General features: G+C 43.5%; 2 protein-coding genes across 8 annotated transcripts; both read right to left on the bottom strand.

Moving 5' to 3' along the window:
• Window positions 1-264: 264 nt before the first annotated feature.
• On the bottom strand, window positions 265-2,468 carry LOC135494925 (uncharacterized). 6 transcript variants are annotated; one of them, XM_064783267.1, is made up of 3 exons: window positions 2,418-2,468; window positions 1,396-1,576; window positions 265-965 (listed from the first exon to the last, which is right to left on the bottom strand). In XM_064783267.1, exons 2-3 carry the CDS (start codon window positions 1,525-1,527, stop codon window positions 417-419), a joined length of 681 nt encoding a protein of 226 aa, XP_064639337.1. In that variant the 5' UTR covers window positions 1,528-1,576; window positions 2,418-2,468; the 3' UTR covers window positions 265-416. The 6 variants fall into 6 exon arrangements, with proteins under 6 accessions (XP_064639337.1, XP_064639334.1, XP_064639335.1 ...); XM_064783264.1 differs by having other exon boundaries at window positions 2,069-2,458; XM_064783265.1 differs by having other exon boundaries at window positions 2,256-2,458.
• A 947-nt stretch (window positions 2,469-3,415) lies between these two features.
• LOC135494790 (uncharacterized) lies at window positions 3,416-9,626 on the bottom strand. 2 transcript variants are annotated; one of them, XM_064783072.1, is made up of 3 exons: window positions 9,505-9,626; window positions 8,865-8,989; window positions 3,416-4,708 (listed from the first exon to the last, which is right to left on the bottom strand). In XM_064783072.1, exons 1-3 carry the CDS (start codon window positions 9,614-9,616, stop codon window positions 4,106-4,108), a joined length of 840 nt encoding a protein of 279 aa, XP_064639142.1. In that variant the 5' UTR covers window positions 9,617-9,626; the 3' UTR covers window positions 3,416-4,105. The 2 variants fall into 2 exon arrangements, with proteins under 2 accessions (XP_064639142.1, XP_064639144.1); XM_064783074.1 differs by having other exon boundaries at window positions 8,865-8,986; window positions 9,505-9,605.
• Window positions 9,627-18,714: the final 9,088 nt, after the last annotated feature.

Here is an 18,714-nt window from a genome sequence, read left to right as displayed (position 1 = left end):
GTGACAGCCAATGGACATCCTAATGTTCTTCCGGCATCGCCAGTATAAGGACGTATTGTGTTTCCGCATCCTTGTACCAAGGATTGTCATTAATACATTAACATTAATAAATAATTATGACTGACTACTAATGTATTTTTCATTTTTAAACATTACGAAGAGACTAGAAAATGATTATATGTATAATGTCATGTCATGGTACCCCTGTATATATCGGAAGGTAAAACCACCACATTCATTTAATACACCTATGTACTTCGAATATGCCTTACACTATTCACAGAAAGGTATTGCCAAGGTTGGCATTTGAAAAGTAACTTTAGATGTCCCCCTGGAGTAAGCGTCCAGTACATGTACAAGGACCACTTTTAAAGCATAAAAGGTCTATGACTATATGCATATCATTTTGTCTTTGTTCATCCTAGACTACTGTGCTTTTCACAGAAATGAGCGCCATTCTCGCATCCCTCACACCACTGACAGGTCTCCTCCTCCTCCACCTCCTCCGGCGGTACTTCGCCACGCCTCTTCAGATCACTTAGGTCCACGCTACTTGTACTAGACAAGGCTGTAGACACCTGGTAAGGCCCATTGCCAAGACCTGCTCCTCCTAGGTACAACGTGCAGGGCTCACCGCCGGTGGATGCCTGTTCCATCACGTTGTCCGTCGTGAGATTTTTGAGGCAGAGATTCCCCTCCTCTTCATTTTCGGTGGACACTTGGTGTGGAAAAGACGCAGATGCTGGTTGCTTATGCAGACGTCCCATTGGTTTATTCCCATTGTTGCTGGAGGGCGCTTTCCCCTCGACCACATCGGCAAGGTGGTCATAGTTACCGCTGAAATCTTGGTGTCGAAGGACGGCTATGAAGCGACGTAGGGCTCCGCGCCGACGTGGAAGGTACCCAAAGAGCTTGTCCATGGCTTCAACGCTTCCAGAGCGTGAGTTGGCCTTGACCACTTTCTCCTGAAATGAAACACTGAGTACTAAAACTGCACAGTCACACTTTTAGTCAAATTGAGTAAAGACGATATCCGTATCAAGTATGACATGGGCTAGCTGTTAAGATTGAAGTATATAAAACAGCACAGTACCACTGTCTGACCTGACGAATTATCGGTGTTGTGCGTCAATCCTAAAATCTTCTCCTACAGGAGGTATCCCGAGATGCACAAAGCAGATAGATCGGCATGCTGCCCCGGCCGAAAGCGAAATTGAGAGACTCGCGTGTGACCCGAAGATCTGCGCGCGTCAAAATTAATGCGTATGAAAACACCAAAAAACTCTTCGTAGGAGGAAATCTTTCTCGCCAACAAATACTTAAAATACACGTTGACAACCGTGAGTGTGTCCCTAAATCAGTAAAGGGACCAGGTCAACGAAGGGGTCCACTCACCTTGTCTGATTTCTGCAGGGCCGTCTCCATCAACTCTATGATATGCTCCACGTGAACGTCGTCTACATTGGCAATGATATAGTTCGCATTGTTTCTGAGGTTATCCGTCAACTGCGCGTGCCTCAATGTCATTCTTAAGCTCGGTTGTCGGAAATGACAGTCTTACGGAAGAGATGTGAATCTGAAATTAAAGGGAGGCTATGTAGGAGAATTGATTGAAGGTTAAGTTAATCGTCGATATGTGTCTACTACCTCACATTGCATTGTCACTACTCATGCTTGTATGAGGAAATTTATTATACCACATCGCCCCGGACAAAGTTTCGTAAACGCGCTTATTAGTCACAGAAGCGCCGCGTAAACGAGTGATTAAAATCGCTGCGACCTGCGACAGAAACACGGCAACGACGATTGTGTTCGGAATGCGGCCGGCGATCAGTAAAATTGGAATGATTTGTCATGCTGTCATGGATGCATCGCAGGTCGTAGCGACTAAAATCGCTTTTTTGCGCGGCCCTTCAAAGACACCAGCCCCTATTTCCGGTTTATGTAGACTCCTTTGACATTGCTTCAACCTCGTCCCAAGTCATTTCGCCTCCGCCAATTCCTGACGCAAGGTTGGATTGTAGCTACCAAATATCACGAGATCTCGCAGGGAGGTGCGTTGTTTTACCAGGGTGACATTGCTTGTCACAGCGGCTATCGTAGGACAATCATCGCCAGAATTAGAAGTCAGAGCGATTCGGAAATGGTTCTTGACGCGCTAAAATCATGAAACCAGGACAACCCAGGCAATGCCGGGATGCATCACGCCGATTTATCAGACAATCCTAAGTCAGGAAGGAGGCACTCCGACGCACAATACGCCGATAGATCGGCATGGCGTGCATTGCCTTCAGAATTCGGAACCCACATCCTCCCGATCCGATGACCGTGGCAAAATTCGGAATCCGCATCCTCCCGATCCGATGACCGTGGCTAACTGCAGCTATAACCCACAGAATGAGAAAAAGATTATTCACATTTGCATACATTCAGGACTGATAACCAGGTAATGAACGTATGAAGGTACATGTAAATCTGATCGTGATACCGAATGTGATAGTTGACCAATGAGTAGGCCTAATAGTCAGTGTTGTGGAAAAGAGCCGTACGGTAATTTTCAGATTGGGAAAACCCCAAACAATATTCACGTTGTGGCAGCTTGATCTTTTGGAGAGTTCAGTTGCGTGCTTCTACGGGTGGGCGCAACTTGGTTTATTGGTCTATTGACTGTCTTCAATTAGAGAAAATGCCAGTAGTCATGCACAAGCCGCACTCGCTACTTAGGTTTGATCGCTTGTTTGCCTCATATACTCTCCGGAAGCAGTGGCTCGGCCTCGATCGTCCATCTAGAAGACTATAAGTAGGGTGACGACTGGACTACCTCGGTAGACTAGTTTGCCCTGGCATCTAACATCTTGATATACAAAAGTCTGTTACTCAATCAAATGCCGTGTTTAAAGTCTTTATGACCCGGCCACTGCACAGAGCAGCCTTAATTCTTGCGCAGGACCAGAACTCCATATTTGAAGACGTGGTTCCGTCCCTGCTTTAATTGTGGTCGCCATTTCCCCTGAACGGTCTAGGCCAGGCAAATTCAATGGACCAGGCCAGGCCATTTCATTTTTACACGACGTTTAGGCCCGCCAGTCACCCGCAAGTTTGTGACATGGTTGAAATGGCATATCCCTAAAAAAATTTAGTTGCAGACTTTCATTTTAAACGACAGACCATGTAGGTCTAATTTTTTCCCTAAAGTAAGCACGAATCTGTCGGCGGCGGCCATTTTCAGTCCAATCAGACTGTGCGCTCTCGCAAAGTATAATTTACAGTAAATTTCCAACATGGAAGCGTATACTGGCAGCTTGAATATGATATCTGCTTTTGGGAATGGTGTGACGGACACGTGTCATTTTTCCCGCTGAGTGAAAAACGTACATGATACGACTACAACATTTGTTTATAACTTTTTATTACCAATTATATATTTACATGACGTGAATACAATCATGAAGATGCAAGATACAATATGATACAATCCGTACTTCGCTCGGCAAGTATCCCATACATGTACATTCGGCAGGTCACCCATTGATGTCTGTGAGAACATGCAAAAGCAGTTTTCACTACCACACAAGCTTAAAGCCCCACCCATTTGTTTCTTTGGGAATTTTTGGAATTTCCAATTATGTAAATATGTACAGAATATAAATTTTACACTAAAACAGAGTCTTTCAATAAAGAGCTGGGCAACAGAGTATGTATGGCTTCAAGACCAAAGCCACCTCCAGTTTCGAAAGACGTGCGTTGGGACAGAGCTCTCTTGGATCACACGTTGATCCAAGGCAACTCCGCACAACTGGAACTTGAAAAAATTCTTCGATCAGCTGACGATCTCCATCATGATTTATTGAAAGACATTATTTACTTAACCTTGGAGCACACAGAGCCAATTGTCTATGAGATCATGAGACAGAGGTCTTCAAAATCCTTTATTTTAGAAAAACGAATTTTGTTTTGTGGCGTTGCGTCATCTACCAGAAGGCACTTTAGTAGATGACACAATGAAACAGATGCCAACAAATCAAAACGATAGTTTGTCATTGATAGAGAATTTTAAATTTTTGTGTGCCCCCAGTATAAAAAAGAGTCAAGTCCAAAGCAACGATTAACTGTTGCCATTAGTGTGCTTTTCGAAGAAGGAGCAACTCTCATGCCCATTACAATAAGCACAAGGAGATGCCGCCGTCGAGGTTTCCTTCTGGCTTGTCGCTGGTATTTTACCTCCTCGCTGCAGATCACTAATGCCCACACTGCTGGTACTTGACACAGTTGACAGTACCTGAGGATCGCCAGCCACATGAACTGTAGACTGGATATTCGCTGTTTGTCCTCGAGCCACCGTGTAGGGCTCACCGTCCGACTTCAGTTGGTAAGATTGTGTTTCGAACTGACCAGGCAACCTTGTGCCTTCAACAGTCTTTCCGTCATTTGTGTCCTGATTAAATTGATCGGGGGTGGAGACTTGGAGTGGAAACGCAAGGGAAGCTGGCTGCTGATTTGAGCGATTCGTTGGCCGATTGCTTCTGCTCCCAGGTGGAGATATCCCCTCGATTTCATCGGCGATATAGTCATAGTCCCCGTTGAAGTCTTCGTGGCGCAGGACCTCTACGAAGCAACGCAGGGCTCCCCGGCGTCGTGGTAGGAACTCGAGGAGCTTGTCCATGGCAACAACGTTGCCCTTCCTTTCCTTCAACGCCCTGATTTCTTCCTGAAACACAGAAAGATGTACTTATCAACTATTATACGCAACTTACAGTACATGTAACGCCTAGAAATCAGCATAATCACGATATAATTACACTGGGGGCGCAGTAAACAAGCCTCGTCCTGTCACCCGATATAATGCGGTGGTATCGCCCTGACAAAAACCCTTCTACGTCCTCTTTTGTGGGAGATCTGCTGTCACCTACGTAGAGCGTATTTCATTCGAAAATGAGCCAACAAGCTTAAGGCAGGGGGAACTGAACGCCCTGTCGCACACAGGCCACGAGATCGGCAAGTCCGGTTGACGAGCTGTTCAATAAATAACTGGTAGAGTGGAACCTCCCTAGCAAATATCACTGCTTGTAGGATACCCTCTCTAAGGACACTGATTTTGGTCCCTCTAGGCCAAGTACATTTAATTTGACCTCTGTAATGAGGACACCTCACTATATAGGACAGCGGCTGTCAGTCCCAATGGTGTTCCTAAATGAGAAGTTCAACTGCTTGTTATCAAGGGAGGGATTGGCTTCATTCAGGGGTAAGATAACCCTGTTGTTAAGTCAACTCTGCTTCATCCTATACCGGCCTCAAAAGCGTTGTATGGAAGACGTTCCGTGGTCTTTTGGGTATCATCTAAATTCAGCCTAAATCTGTTTTGTGATGACAAGTTCACAATTACATGTGGAAGGCCAGCTGAGGCCACAATCTAATCAATGAATTCCCCTCAGTCAATTATACAACCATACAATAGTATCATTCTCAATAGGAAGCCTCCACAGGTTCGCCTGGACGCAAGGGCCCAACGCGCCGCGTAGCGGCAAAAAAGCGAAGCTGGCGAAACATTTATAACGGGTCACCGTCACTTATTATTGGACTTATAGCGCATTTACGGGGTTGCAACTATTTTGCTTTATAGTGTCACCAGGAAAGAAAAGCATGCGACCTAACGCCGATCTATTTGTATAAAGTGATAATTGGAAGGTATATAGTAGGAAATATCAATAAAATAATCATCCCATGTCGTCTTTTGAGGGCATTTTTGATTGTAAAAAATATATGTGTACGTCACCGTAGTCTCTGCAATGATAATTTTATCAGAGCAGTCTCGCGCAAGTAGAAGTTCTTTACCTACTAGTTCTTCACTTATTAGTCTCAACGTCTGGCGCAAAGCCAGACGTTTTTCCATTACGATTTCACTACGATGTTTGACAATAAGGAGCAGTGCGCGAGATATGCTAATGAGCAGACTTCCCTCAGGTCTTTTTTCAGGTCTCTCACCAGGAAATAAGTTTATCTGGCTTCTTTCAAATGAGGACCCTGGAATTTGTCAGAAGCTATCATCATTTTTACAGAAATGCTTTTCTGATCGCATAAAATAAGGACCTCCTCTCTCCCACCTACTAGTATCTACTCCAGGTTTGACCCCGGTAGTAGACTTTATATTGTTACTTTTGTCATGTATCCTTTGTATGTCTTATGTACTTTCAATCAAAATCATTGTATTTCTATTGTACCATGTGTACCTTTGCCCTCCGGGCCTTTTGATTAATAAACTAAACCACCTAAACCACCAAACCCTCGCTTGAGTTTCTGAAGAATGTTCCATATCGCGCTAAGCTCATCACTGCTGATTATGACAGGCGTGCAGCGGTAGGTATCTGCTGCCCAACTTCCACCCTAATACGGTACAATAAGTTACCATTTGATGAGAATGGGACAATGCCCTCACTGTGTATGGAGTCATAGGGATAAGAAGACATTATTCATTAGTGTTGGTACAAGTGATTTTGCCCAAAAAGCATGCGCATTCAAAAAACTAAATATGCAAGGTATCACGTACATGACCATGACGACGTGCAGAAAGTACACTGGCCAGTGCATACCCTATGGCTATGTATAGTAAACATGGTAAACATGAACAACATCATTATTCATCGGCAGTTCATTTTACTCCGAGCTTTTCCTGAAACATATTGCCATGATGATTAGGCCTACCAACCATGTACCATGACCAATAACGGCACTAGATCATGTAGATGTCAACAAGTTCACATGAACCGTATAATCCCGCATGGCGCATGTGGGGCATGCGTCTAAACCAAAGCCCCAAAATCACTTGTTTTGGTCTATTTCACTTGTGTTTCCCCCGTCTCCCAGTCCATAATACATTTACAGTTTACAATCCCCGATCATGGCCCAACAAAAGGTCATCGGTTGACTAAAGCCAAGGAACACAACTGTTCAATGGATTTATAGTTGAATGCGATCAAACTCCGTCTTTTCAATCGTGGATTGTAAATTTAACCCCATGGGCCTAGGGAAGGCCCTATAACAATACTTTCGACACAGTTATTATCTCCGCTGCCTCCACCATGTTACACACAGTGCTCACTGCTGATTCTAAAATGCGCCACCTAGTCAATTGCACTATCGTCATCACCTCATCATACTTCATTGACATTACAGGCACACATTGACATAGACCACTGTTGCAATCAACGACACAGTCGCTATCCAAGTAGCATTATAGAGGTAATTATCATTATCATACCTCATTAGCATGTGAACCAATCGCGTCACGTCCTTTGCGATCACGGCAAAGCCTCATGGAATAATGTCTTTCAACGTTGAATAATTTTTCATATTCCATGCCTACAACTTCAATTTCTTCATAATCCATGGCTAGAAGTTCAATACTAATATAATATCCAAGATAAAGTTACAAGAAGTAGTCAATAGGGGTCTCTCACCTCTCGATGTATGTCCACACTATTCACGCTTGTACGAGGAATACATTCAATGCTGAATCTAACAACACCCAGTGCCCTTACTCTGTATATTAGTCACTGGAAGATGGCCCATTTCACTCCTTGCTTCTACTTCACCTATAGTCTCATTGCAAACGCCTCAGTTCTATGATATCACATTCACTTTCAGCTGTCATGCAACGCAACAACTGTGCTATCTGCCATCGCACATCAACGAAGAAGTGCAGCCGCCCACATTCCACCTCACGTCTGTCCGACCAGCTGCAATCCTCGAGGACGCCCCACTGTACCACGATTTCACTACGATGTTTGACAAGAAGGAGCAGTGCGCGAGATAGGCTAATGAGCAGACTTCCCTCGCTTGAGTTTCAGAAGAATGTTCCATATCGCGCTAAGCTGACCACTGCTGACCATGACAGGCGTGCATTGGACTGGTACAGGTTGGAACTGAACATTGAATATGCTGGTGGTGACGCTTTCTGATGAGAAGTTGGTCGTGACTGATGCAGTATCCTTGGACTTGTCCACAGCATCGTTCAATCATTGCTCTCTGAGCTGCCTTGATTCTGCCTTGATTCTGTACCCAAATACTAAGACCAAATGCCTGTTGACTGTGCTTTAAGAGAGACTGGCGCCATGCCTAGAGATATGACTGACCCCTATTGGCAAATTTGTATGACTTTATCTTGCCTACCTAGCTGCTGCCTATAGTCTCCCTTTAACTGCGGAACACTTCAAAGTCGATAAAATGCCATGTTCCACCTTTTAATGTGTTCAGACTGCCATTTTCAAAATAATCAAGTCAGGACACTGCCTTCTAGTCTCATAATAAATTTTGCTTTCCTCAATATATAATAACATTTCTTCTTCTTCAATGCTTTCATCATTCCAAACTTCTCCTCCTCTGACTTTTACAGGGGTACAGTCATGGCAATCAAAACCCAAATACTGAGACCAAATGCCTGTTGACTGTGCTTTAAGAGAGACTGGCGCCATGCCTAGTCTCTCTTAAAGCACAGTCAACAGACACCAACCCCCTCAGACTCAGAAACCACAAACGCCCAACCCTTCCTGCTACCCTAATACTTCTGGATCACTGACTGTTGTCTCTAGATGTTGCCATATGTTTGGCGGAGGGGTGAAGGCCTACATTCCCCTTGGCGCATTCCATTTGGCGCAATTCCCTTGTTACATTCCTCTAAGGCCGAAGTTACATAGACCTCATTCGTTCATTTCCCAGGACTCATTTTCCCCTTTTGCTTTCGTTCCCCTGTAAAAGCACGGCCTTGTGGCGTGCATTCACCGAGGAATGAAAGAAAAACCCGGAAAGTGACTCGTGGTAAATGAACGAATGAGGCCTATGTAACTTCGGCCTAATAGGCGCCAACTCACTGCGTCTGCCTCCTGTAATTTATCGCCCATAAGTCGCAGGACATCCACAGTGTTGACTCGTTTGCAAATCTCGTTTGCATTGTTTCGGATGTTTCGGCTCATCTGGTCCATTTTGAAGGCAACTTCTGGAAAGATCGTAGTGGTTATAAGTCGAAAAGTTTTTGAATCTCAAATGGGTATTGAATAGACAAACATGGTGGGTGCACAGTCCATTTGAAGCAAGAGGGGAGGGGGGGGGGGGGGTCCAACAATATCCCAAGCAACCTACAATTTGTCATTAAACTAAGTAGGCAGGGGAGGTAGCCCCGAGAGTTATTAGCCCCCCCCCCCCCCCAAACAACCTCGCCCGGGATGACATTTGAGCAACATACAATTACACACCCAACACATATGCCGCAGAACCCAACTACATATGCCGCAGAACGGCATATGTAGACCGGCATATCTGCAAAACTATATCATTCATAGGCCGATACTGCACAGATTGTCAGAATGTGCACATCATGACATAGGGCCTAGCATACTTAATGGCAATCATGGTATACGTTCGTGTGTAAGTTGGGTGCATCAACCTCTCTCTTTTTAGCATGAATGAAAGAGAATAGAATCTGACAAAAGGAGAAAGCGCCAAAATACTTACGTAACACAGAGTGACAACACGAATGCAAGGGAAAGTGATTTTGTGTGGTTGTGTGCCTGGTTTTGATGATATAACGATATCGATTTGCGAACAGACATCGGGGAAAACCCATGCATCATTTCCGTATCGCAGCACCTACATAGCGGTAGTGAAAGGAACTGAAAATGTCAGTGCGACAAGAGAAAGTTGCTGGCACAGTTTAAAAAGTCTTGCAAGATATACATGTTTATACCCGCATGGTGGGTATGACCAAAAAACAATCAATTAACTTTAATTGATTTGTATAACAATAGGTAGAAGCATGAGATAACCATGGGTATGACAGATCCAAATCCCGTGCTGTTCTGCAGTTGTGAGCCCGATTGTGATAATGATATTGAAATTATTGAAGGCAAGAAGTTAGCTATATTAGAACTCGTTTGCCAGCCATGAATCGCGATGGGGGGGGGGGGGGGGGGGGCATACTCCGACACAGTGATAGTAATGCTTTAAGGTGGTCCTACTATAATATGCTGGAATATCATGTCTGCTTTGTAAAATTGGCGGCGGGGGACTTCGGATAGATTCGACCATATTAGTGATATTCAAAATAATGCTTGCTTAGAAAAAATAAGCTAGCTTCATCATAATTAAATGAAAATAAGAATAAAATGAAAAGGATAAAAAAATAATGCGGTAAGAGAAAAAATGAAGAAAAGGAAGGGTTCAACTCTATTGGTCAGGTTACTCGCCGCTGCCTATTCACGAGTGCTATCCCACTACTGCTCAACACGGGAACTTTTGCCTGCTGTGTCTCCACCCTGGGCCGGTACGTTCCTCCTTAGACAACCTGGTCGTCTCGGGCTCCCCCAAGGTCACCATATTGATGCCAAGCTTAGTGCGGACACCCGATCAACATAGAGCGACGACAAGCAGGGCTCCCGGCCTCAAGCCGTTCACCTCCCTCAGCCTCCAAGTCACTGGATTATAGGAGCACGCCACAACTCCCAGCTGAGAGAACATCGGGTAGGCAAGCTATTTGTTGATATGGAATGATTATGTTAAATTGATTGGTTGACGTCACTAACTATAATACCCGCATATTGGCCGGCTGGGTGGATGTTAGTTGGTTGGACGTTTGGGGGAATATGAGTAGAGTCCGTATGCGATTGACGTCCGTTGTGATGTTTGGGGATAACTCGCAGTGAAAGGCCCGAGATCGCCCCGTGTGTGTACAGTCTGCCTCAAAACGAAATAGAACTAAGTCCACGACGAACGACATAGAGTTTATTGAGCTCGGGTACTTTTACCTTAAAGATACAATTATTGGGGAATGACTATGACAGGTTACTATTATTGTACAGGAGTAACAACAAGAAGATAAATTTGCATTATTTCGTGGGTTGATCCATATATATCTTAGTAATATTCAAAATAATGCTTGCTTAGAAAAAATAAAAGAGCTTTATCATAAAGAAATGAAAATTAGAATAAAATGAAGTGATAAAAAAATAATGCGGTAAGAGAAAAAATGAAGAAAAGGAAGGGTTCAACTCTATTGGTCAGGCTACTCGCCGCTGCCTATGACAGGTTACTATTATTGTAAAGGAGTAACAACAAGAAGATAAATTAGCATTATTTCGTGGGTTGATCCATATATATCTTAGTGATATTCAAAATAATGCTTGCTTAGCAAAAATAAAAAAGCTTCATCATAATGAAAGGAAAATTAGAATAAAATGATAAGGATAAAAAATAATGCGGTAAGAGAAAAAAATGAAGAAAAGGAAGAGTTCAACTCTATTGGTCAGGCTACTCGCCGCTGCCTATTCACGAGTGCTATCCCACTACTGCTCAACACGGGAACTTTTGCCTGCTGTGTCTCCACCCTGGGCCGGTACGTTCCTCCTTAGACAACCTGGTCGTCTCGGGCTCCCCCAAGATCACCATATTGATGCCAAGCTTAGTGCGGACACCCGATCAACATAGAGCGACGACAAGCAGGGCTCCCGGCCTCAAGCCGTTCACATCCCTCAGCCTCCAAGTCACTGGATTATAGGAGCACGCCACAACTCCCAGCTGAGAGAACATCGGGTGGGCAAGCTATTTGTTGATATGGAATGATTATGTTAAATTGCTGAAAGTTGCTGGCACAGTTTAAAAAGTCTTGCAAGATACATGTTACCCGCATGGTGGGTATGACCAAAAACAATCAATTAACTTTTAATTGATTTGTATAACAATAGGTAGAAGCATGAGATAACCATGGGTATGACAGATCCAAATCCCGTGCTGTTCTGCAGTTGTGAGCCCGATTGTGATAATGATATTGAAATTACATGTATTGAAGGCAAGAAGTTAGCTACATTAGAACCCGTTTGCCATCCATGAATCGCGATGGGGGGGGGGGGGGCATACTCCGGCGCAGTGATAGTAATGCTTTAAGGTGGTCCTACTATAATATGCTGGAATATCATGTCTGCTTTGTAAAATTGGCGGCGGGGGACTTCGGATAGATTCGACCATATCAGTGATATTCAAAATAATGCTTGCTTAGAAAAAATAAAAAAGCTTCATCATAATTAAATGAAAATAAGAATAAAATGAAAAGGATAAAAAAATAATGCGGTAAGAGAAAAAATGAAGAAAAGGAAGGGTTCAACTCTATTGGTCAGGCTACTCGCCGCTGCCTATTCACGAGTGCTATCCCACTACTGCTCAACACGGGAACTTTTGCCTGCTGTGTCTCCACCCTGGGCCGGTACGTTCCTCCTTAGACAACCTGGTCGTCTCGGGATCCCCCAAGATCACCATATTGATGCCAAGCTTAGTGCGGACACCCGATCAACATAGAGCGACGACAAGCAGGGCTCCCGGCCTCAAGCCGTTCACCTCCCTCAGCCTCCAAGTCACTGGGTTATAGGAGCACGCCACAACTCCCAGCTGAGAGAACATCGGGTAGGCAAGCTATTTGTTGATATGGAATGATTATATTAAATTGATTGGTTGACGACACTCACTATAATACCCGCATATTGTCCCGCTGTGTGGTGGTTAGTTGGTTGGACGTTTGGGGGAATATGAGTAGAGTCCGTATGCGATTGACGTCCGTTGTGATGTTTGGGGATAACTCGCAGTGAGAGGCCCGAGATCGCCCCGTGTGTGTGCAGTCTGCCTCAAAACGAAATAGAACTAAGTCCACGACGAACGACATAGAGTTTATTGAGCTCGGGTACTTTTACCTTAAAGATACAATTATTGGGGAATGACTATGACAGGTTACTATTATTGTACAGGAGTAACAACAAGAAGATAAATTTGCATTATTTCGTGGGTTGATCCATATATATCTTAGTAATATTCAAAATAATGCTTGCTTAGAAAAAATAAAAGAGCTTTATCATAAAGAAATGAAAATTAGAATAAAATGAAAGTGATAAAAAAATAATGCGGTAAGAGAAAAAATGAAGAAAAGGAAGGGTTTAACTCTATTGGTCAGGCTACTCGCCGCTGCCTATGACAGGTTACTATTATTGTAAAGGAGTAACAACAAGAAGATAAATTAGCATTATTTCGTGGGTTGATCCATATATATCTTAGTGATATTCAAAATAATGCTTGCTTAGCAAAAATAAAAAAGCTTCATCATAATGAAAGGAAAATTAGAATAAAATGATAAGGATAAAAAAATAATGCGGTAAGAGAAAAAATGAAGAAAAGGAAGAGTTCAACTCTATTGGTCAGGCTACTCGCCGCTGCCTATTCACGAGTGCTATCCAACTACTGCTCAACACGGGAACTTTTGCCTGCTGTGTCTCCACCCTGGGCCGGTACGTTCCTCCTTAGACAACCTGGTCGTCTCGGGATCCCCCAAGATCACCATATTGATGCCAAGCTTAGTGCGGACACCCGATCAACATAGAGCGACGACAAGCAGGGCTCCCGGCCTCAAGCCGTTCACCTCCCTCAGCCTCCAAGTCACTGGGTTATAGGAGCACGCCACAACTCCCAGCTGAGAGAACATCGGGTAGGCAAGCTATTTGTTGATATGGAATGATTATATTAAATTGATTGGTTGACGACACTCACTATAATACCCGCATATTGTCCCGCTGTGTGGTGGTTAGTTGGTTGGACGTTTGGGGGAATATGAGTAGAGTCCGTATGCGATTGACGTCCGTTGTGATGTTTGGGGATAACTCGCAGTGAGAGGCCCGAGATCGCCCCGTGTGTGTGCAGTCTGCCTCAAAACGAAATAGAACTAAGTCCACGACGAACGACATAGAGTTTATTGAGCTCGGGTACTTTTACCTTAAAGATACAATTATTGGGGAATGACTATGACAGGTTACTATTATTGTACAGGAGTAACAACAAGAAGATAAATTTGCATTATTTCGTGGGTTGATCCATATATATCTTAGTAATATTCAAAATAATGCTTGCTTAGAAAAAATAAAAGAGCTTTATCATAAAGAAATGAAAATTAGAATAAAATGAAAAGGATAAAAAAATAATGCGGTAAGAGAAAAAATGAAGAAAAGGAAGGGTTCAACTCTATTGGTCAGGCTACTCGCCGCTGCCTATGACAGGTTACTATTATTGTAAAGGAGTAACAACAAGAAGATAAATTAGCATTATTTCGTGGGTTGATCCATATATATCTTAGTGATATTCAAAATAATGCTTGCTTAGCAAAAATAAAAAAGCTTCATCATAATGAAAGGAAAATTAGAATAAAATGATAAGGATAAAAAATAATGCGGTAAGAGAAAAAAATGAAGAAAAGGAAGAGTTCAACTCTATTGGTCAGGCTACTCGCCGCTGCCTATTCACGAGTGCTATCCAACTACTGCTCAACACGGGAACTTTTGCCTGCTGTGTCTCCACCCTGGGCCGGTACGTTCCTCCTTAGACAACCTGGTCGTCTCGGGCTCCCCCAAGGTCACCATATTGATGCCAAGCTTAGTGCGGACAACCGATCAACATAGAGCGACGACAAGCAGGGCTCCCGGCCTCAAGCCGTTCACCTCCCTCAGCCTCCAAGTCACTGGATTATAGGAGCACGCCACAACTCCCAGCTGAGAGAACATCGGGTGGGCAAGCTATTTGTTGATATGGAATGATTATGTTAAATTGCTGAAAGTTGCTGGCACAGTTTAAAAAGTCTTGCAAGATACATGTAACCCGCATGGTGGGTATGACCAAAAACAATCAATTAACTTTAATTGATTTGTATAACAATAGGTAGAAGCATGAGATAACCATGGGTATGACAGATCCAAATCCCGTGCTGTTCTGCAGTTGTGAGCCCGATTGTGATAATGATATTGAAATTACATGTATTGAAGGCAAGAAGTTAGCTACATTAGAACCCGTTTGCCATCCATGAATCGCGATGGGGGGGGGGGGGGGCATACTCCGGCGCAGTGATAGTAATGCTTTAAGGTGGTCCTACTATAATATGCTGGAATATCATGTCTGCTTTGTAAAATTGGCGGCGGGGGACTTCGGATAGATTCGACCATATCAGTGATATTCAAAATAATGCTTGCTTAGAAAAAATAAAAAAGCTTCATCATAATTAAATGAAAATAAGAATAAAATGAAAAGGATAAAAAAATAATGCGGTAAGAGAAAAAATGAAGAAAAGGAAGGGTTCAACTCTATTGGTCAGGCTACTCGCCGCTGCCTATTCACGAGTGCTATCCCACTACTGCTCAACACGGGAACTTTTGCCTGCTGTGTCTCCACCCTGGGCCGGTACGTTCCTCCTTAGACAACCTGGTCGTCTCGGGATCCCCCAAGATCACCATATTGATGCCAAGCTTAGTGCGGACACCCGATCAACATAGAGCGACGACAAGCAGGGCTCCCGGCCTCAAGCCGTTCACCTCCCTCAGCCTCCAAGTCACTGGGTTATAGGAGCACGCCACAACTCCCAGCTGAGAGAACATCGGGTAGGCAAGCTATTTGTTGATATGGAATGATTATATTAAATTGATTGGTTGACGACACTCACTATAATACCCGCATATTGTCCCGCTGTGTGGTGGTTAGTTGGTTGGACGTTTGGGGGAATATGAGTAGAGTCCGTATGCGATTGACGTCCGTTGTGATGTTTGGGGATAACTCGCAGTGAGAGGCCCGAGATCGCCCCGTGTGTGTGCAGTCTGCCTCAAAACGAAATAGAACTAAGTCCACGACGAACGACATAGAGTTTATTGAGCTCGGGTACTTTTACCTTAAAGATACAATTATTGGGGAATGACTATGACAGGTTACTATTATTGTACAGGAGTAACAACAAGAAGATAAATTTGCATTATTTCGTGGGTTGATCCATATATATCTTAGTAATATTCAAAATAATGCTTGCTTAGAAAAAATAAAAGAGCTTTATCATAAAGAAATGAAAATTAGAATAAAATGAAAGTGATAAAAAAATAATGCGGTAAGAGAAAAAATGAAGAAAAGGAAGGGTTTAACTCTATTGGTCAGGCTACTCGCCGCTGCCTATGACAGGTTACTATTATTGTAAAGGAGTAACAACAAGAAGATAAATTAGCATTATTTCGTGGGTTGATCCATATATATCTTAGTGATATTCAAAATAATGCTTGCTTAGCAAAAATAAAAAAGCTTCATCATAATGAAAGGAAAATTAGAATAAAATGATAAGGATAAAAAAATAATGCGGTAAGAGAAAAAATGAAGAAAAGGAAGAGTTCAACTCTATTGGTCAGGCTACTCGCCGCTGCCTATTCACGAGTGCTATCCAACTACTGCTCAACACGGGAACTTTTGCCTGCTGTGTCTCCACCCTGGGCCGGTACGTTCCTCCTTAGACAACCTGGTCGTCTCGGGATCCCCCAAGATCACCATATTGATGCCAAGCTTAGTGCGGACACCCGATCAACATAGAGCGACGACAAGCAGGGCTCCCGGCCTCAAGCCGTTCACCTCCCTCAGCCTCCAAGTCACTGGGTTATAGGAGCACGCCACAACTCCCAGCTGAGAGAACATCGGGTAGGCAAGCTATTTGTTGATATGGAATGATTATATTAAATTGATTGGTTGACGACACTCACTATAATACCCGCATATTGTCCCGCTGTGTGGTGGTTAGTTGGTTGGACGTTTGGGGGAATATGAGTAGAGTCCGTATGCGATTGACGTCCGTTGTGATGTTTGGGGATAACTCGCAGTGAGAGGCCCGAGATCGCCCCGTGTGTGTGCAGTCTGCCTCAAAACGAAATAGAACTAAGTCCACGACGAACGACATAGAGTTTATTGAGCTCGGGTACTTTTACCTTAAAGATACAATTATTGGGGAATGACTATGACAGGTTACTATTATTGTACAGGAGTAACAACAAGAAGATAAATTTGCATTATTTCGTGGGTTGATCCATATATATCTTAGTAATATTCAAAATAATGCTTGCTTAGAAAAAATAAAAGAGCTTTATCATAAAGAAATGAAAATTAGAATAAAATGAAAAGGATAAAAAAATAATGCGGTAAGAGAAAAAATGAAGAAAAGGAAGGGTTCAACTCTATTGGTCAGGCTACTCGCCGCTGCCTATGACAGGTTACTATTATTGTAAAGGAGTAACAACAAGAAGATAAATTAGCATTATTTCGTGGGTTGATCCATATATATCTTAGTGATATTCAAAATAATGCTTGCTTAGCAAAAATAAAAAAGCTTCATCATAATGAAAGGAAAATTAGAATAAAATGATAAGGATAAAAAATAATGCGGTAAGAGAAAAAAATGAAGAAAAGGAAGAGTTCAACTCTATTGGTCAGGCTACTCGCCGCTGCCTATTCACGAGTGCTATCCAACTACTGCTCAACACGGGAACTTTTGCCTGCTGTGTCTCCACCCTGGGCCGGTACGTTCCTCCTTAGACAACCTGGTCGTCTCGGGCTCCCCCAAGGTCACCATATTGATGCCAAGCTTAGTGCGGACAACCGATCAACATAGAGCGACGACAAGCAGGGCTCCCGGCCTCAAGCCGTTCACCTCCCTCAGCCTCCAAGTCACTGGATTATAGGAGCACGCCACAACTCCCAGCTGAGAGAACATCGGGTGGGCAAGCTATTTGTTGATATGGAATGATTATGTTAAATTGCTGAAAGTTGCTGGCACAGTTTAAAAAGTCTTGCAAGATACATGTAACCCGCATGGTGGGTATGACCAAAAACAATCAATTAACTTTAATTGATTTGTATAACAATAGGTAGAAGCATGAGATAACCATGGGTATGACAGATCCAAATCCCGTGCTGTTCTGCAGTTGTGAGCCCGATTGTGATAATGATATTGAAATTACATGTATTGAAGGCAAGAAGTTAGCTACATTAGAACCCGTTTGCCATCCATGAATCGCGATGGGGGGGGGGGGGGGGGCATACTCCGGCGCAGTGATAGTAATGCTTTAAGGTGGTCCTACTATAATATGCTGGAATATCATGTCTGCTTTGTAAAATTGGCGGCGGGGGACTTCGGATAGATTCGACCATATCAGTGATATTCAAAATAATGCTTGCTTAGAAAAAATAAAAAAGCTTCATCATAATTAAATGAAAATAAGAATAAAATGAAAAGGATAAAAAAATAATGCGGTAAGAGAAAAAATGAAGAAAAGGAAGGGTTCAACTCTATTGGTCAGGCTACTCGCCGCTGCCTATTCACGAGTGCTATCCCACTACTGCTCAACACGGGAACTTTTGCCTGCTGTGTCTCCACCCTGGGCCGGTACGTTCCTCCTTAGACAACCTGGTCGTCTCGGGCTCCCCCAAGGTCACCATATTGATGCCAAGCTTAGTGCGGACACCCGATCAACATAGAGCGACGACAAGCAGGGCTCCCGGCCTCAAGCCGTTCACCTCCCTCAGCCTCCAAGTCACTGGATTATAGGAGCACGCCACAACTCCCAGCTGAGAGAACATTGGGTAGGCAAGCTATTTGTTGATATGGAATGATTATGTTAAATTGATTGGTTGACGTCACTAACTATAATACCCGCATATTGGCCGGCTGGGTGGAGGTTAGTTGGTTGGACGTTCGGGGGAATATGAGCAGAGTCCGTATGCGATTGACGTCCGTTGTGATGTTTGGGGGTGACTCGCAGTGAAAGGCCCGAGATCGCCCCGTGTGTGTGCAGTTTGCCTCAAAACGAAATAGAACTAAGTCCACGACGAACGACATAGAGTTTATTG

This window comes from Lineus longissimus, chromosome 10 (assembly GCF_910592395.1).
Source record: "Lineus longissimus chromosome 10, tnLinLong1.2, whole genome shotgun sequence".
Classification (NCBI taxonomy): domain Eukaryota; kingdom Metazoa; phylum Nemertea; class Pilidiophora; order Heteronemertea; family Lineidae; genus Lineus; species Lineus longissimus.
This window is presented reverse-complemented; position numbering and strand designations above follow the sequence as displayed.

Coding starts and splice junctions, on each gene's coding strand:
- LOC135494925 (XM_064783267.1), bottom strand. CDS start 1,527: ATGACATTGAGGCACGCGCAGTTGACGGATAACCTCAGAAACAATGCG. Junction 966..1,395: donor CCCTGCAGAAATCAGACAAG/GTGAGTGGACCC, acceptor GTTTCATTTCAG/GAGAAAGTGGTCAAGGCCAA.
- LOC135494790 (XM_064783072.1), bottom strand. CDS start 9,616: ATGGGTTTTCCCCGATGTCTGTTCGCAAATCGATATCGTTATATCATC. Junction 8,990..9,504: donor GTGTTGTCACTCTGTGTTAC/GTAAGTATTTTG, acceptor CGATCTTTCCAG/AAGTTGCCTTCAAAATGGAC. Junction 4,709..8,864: donor AATTACAGGAGGCAGACGCA/GTGAGTTGGCGC, acceptor TCTGTGTTTCAG/GAAGAAATCAGGGCGTTGAA.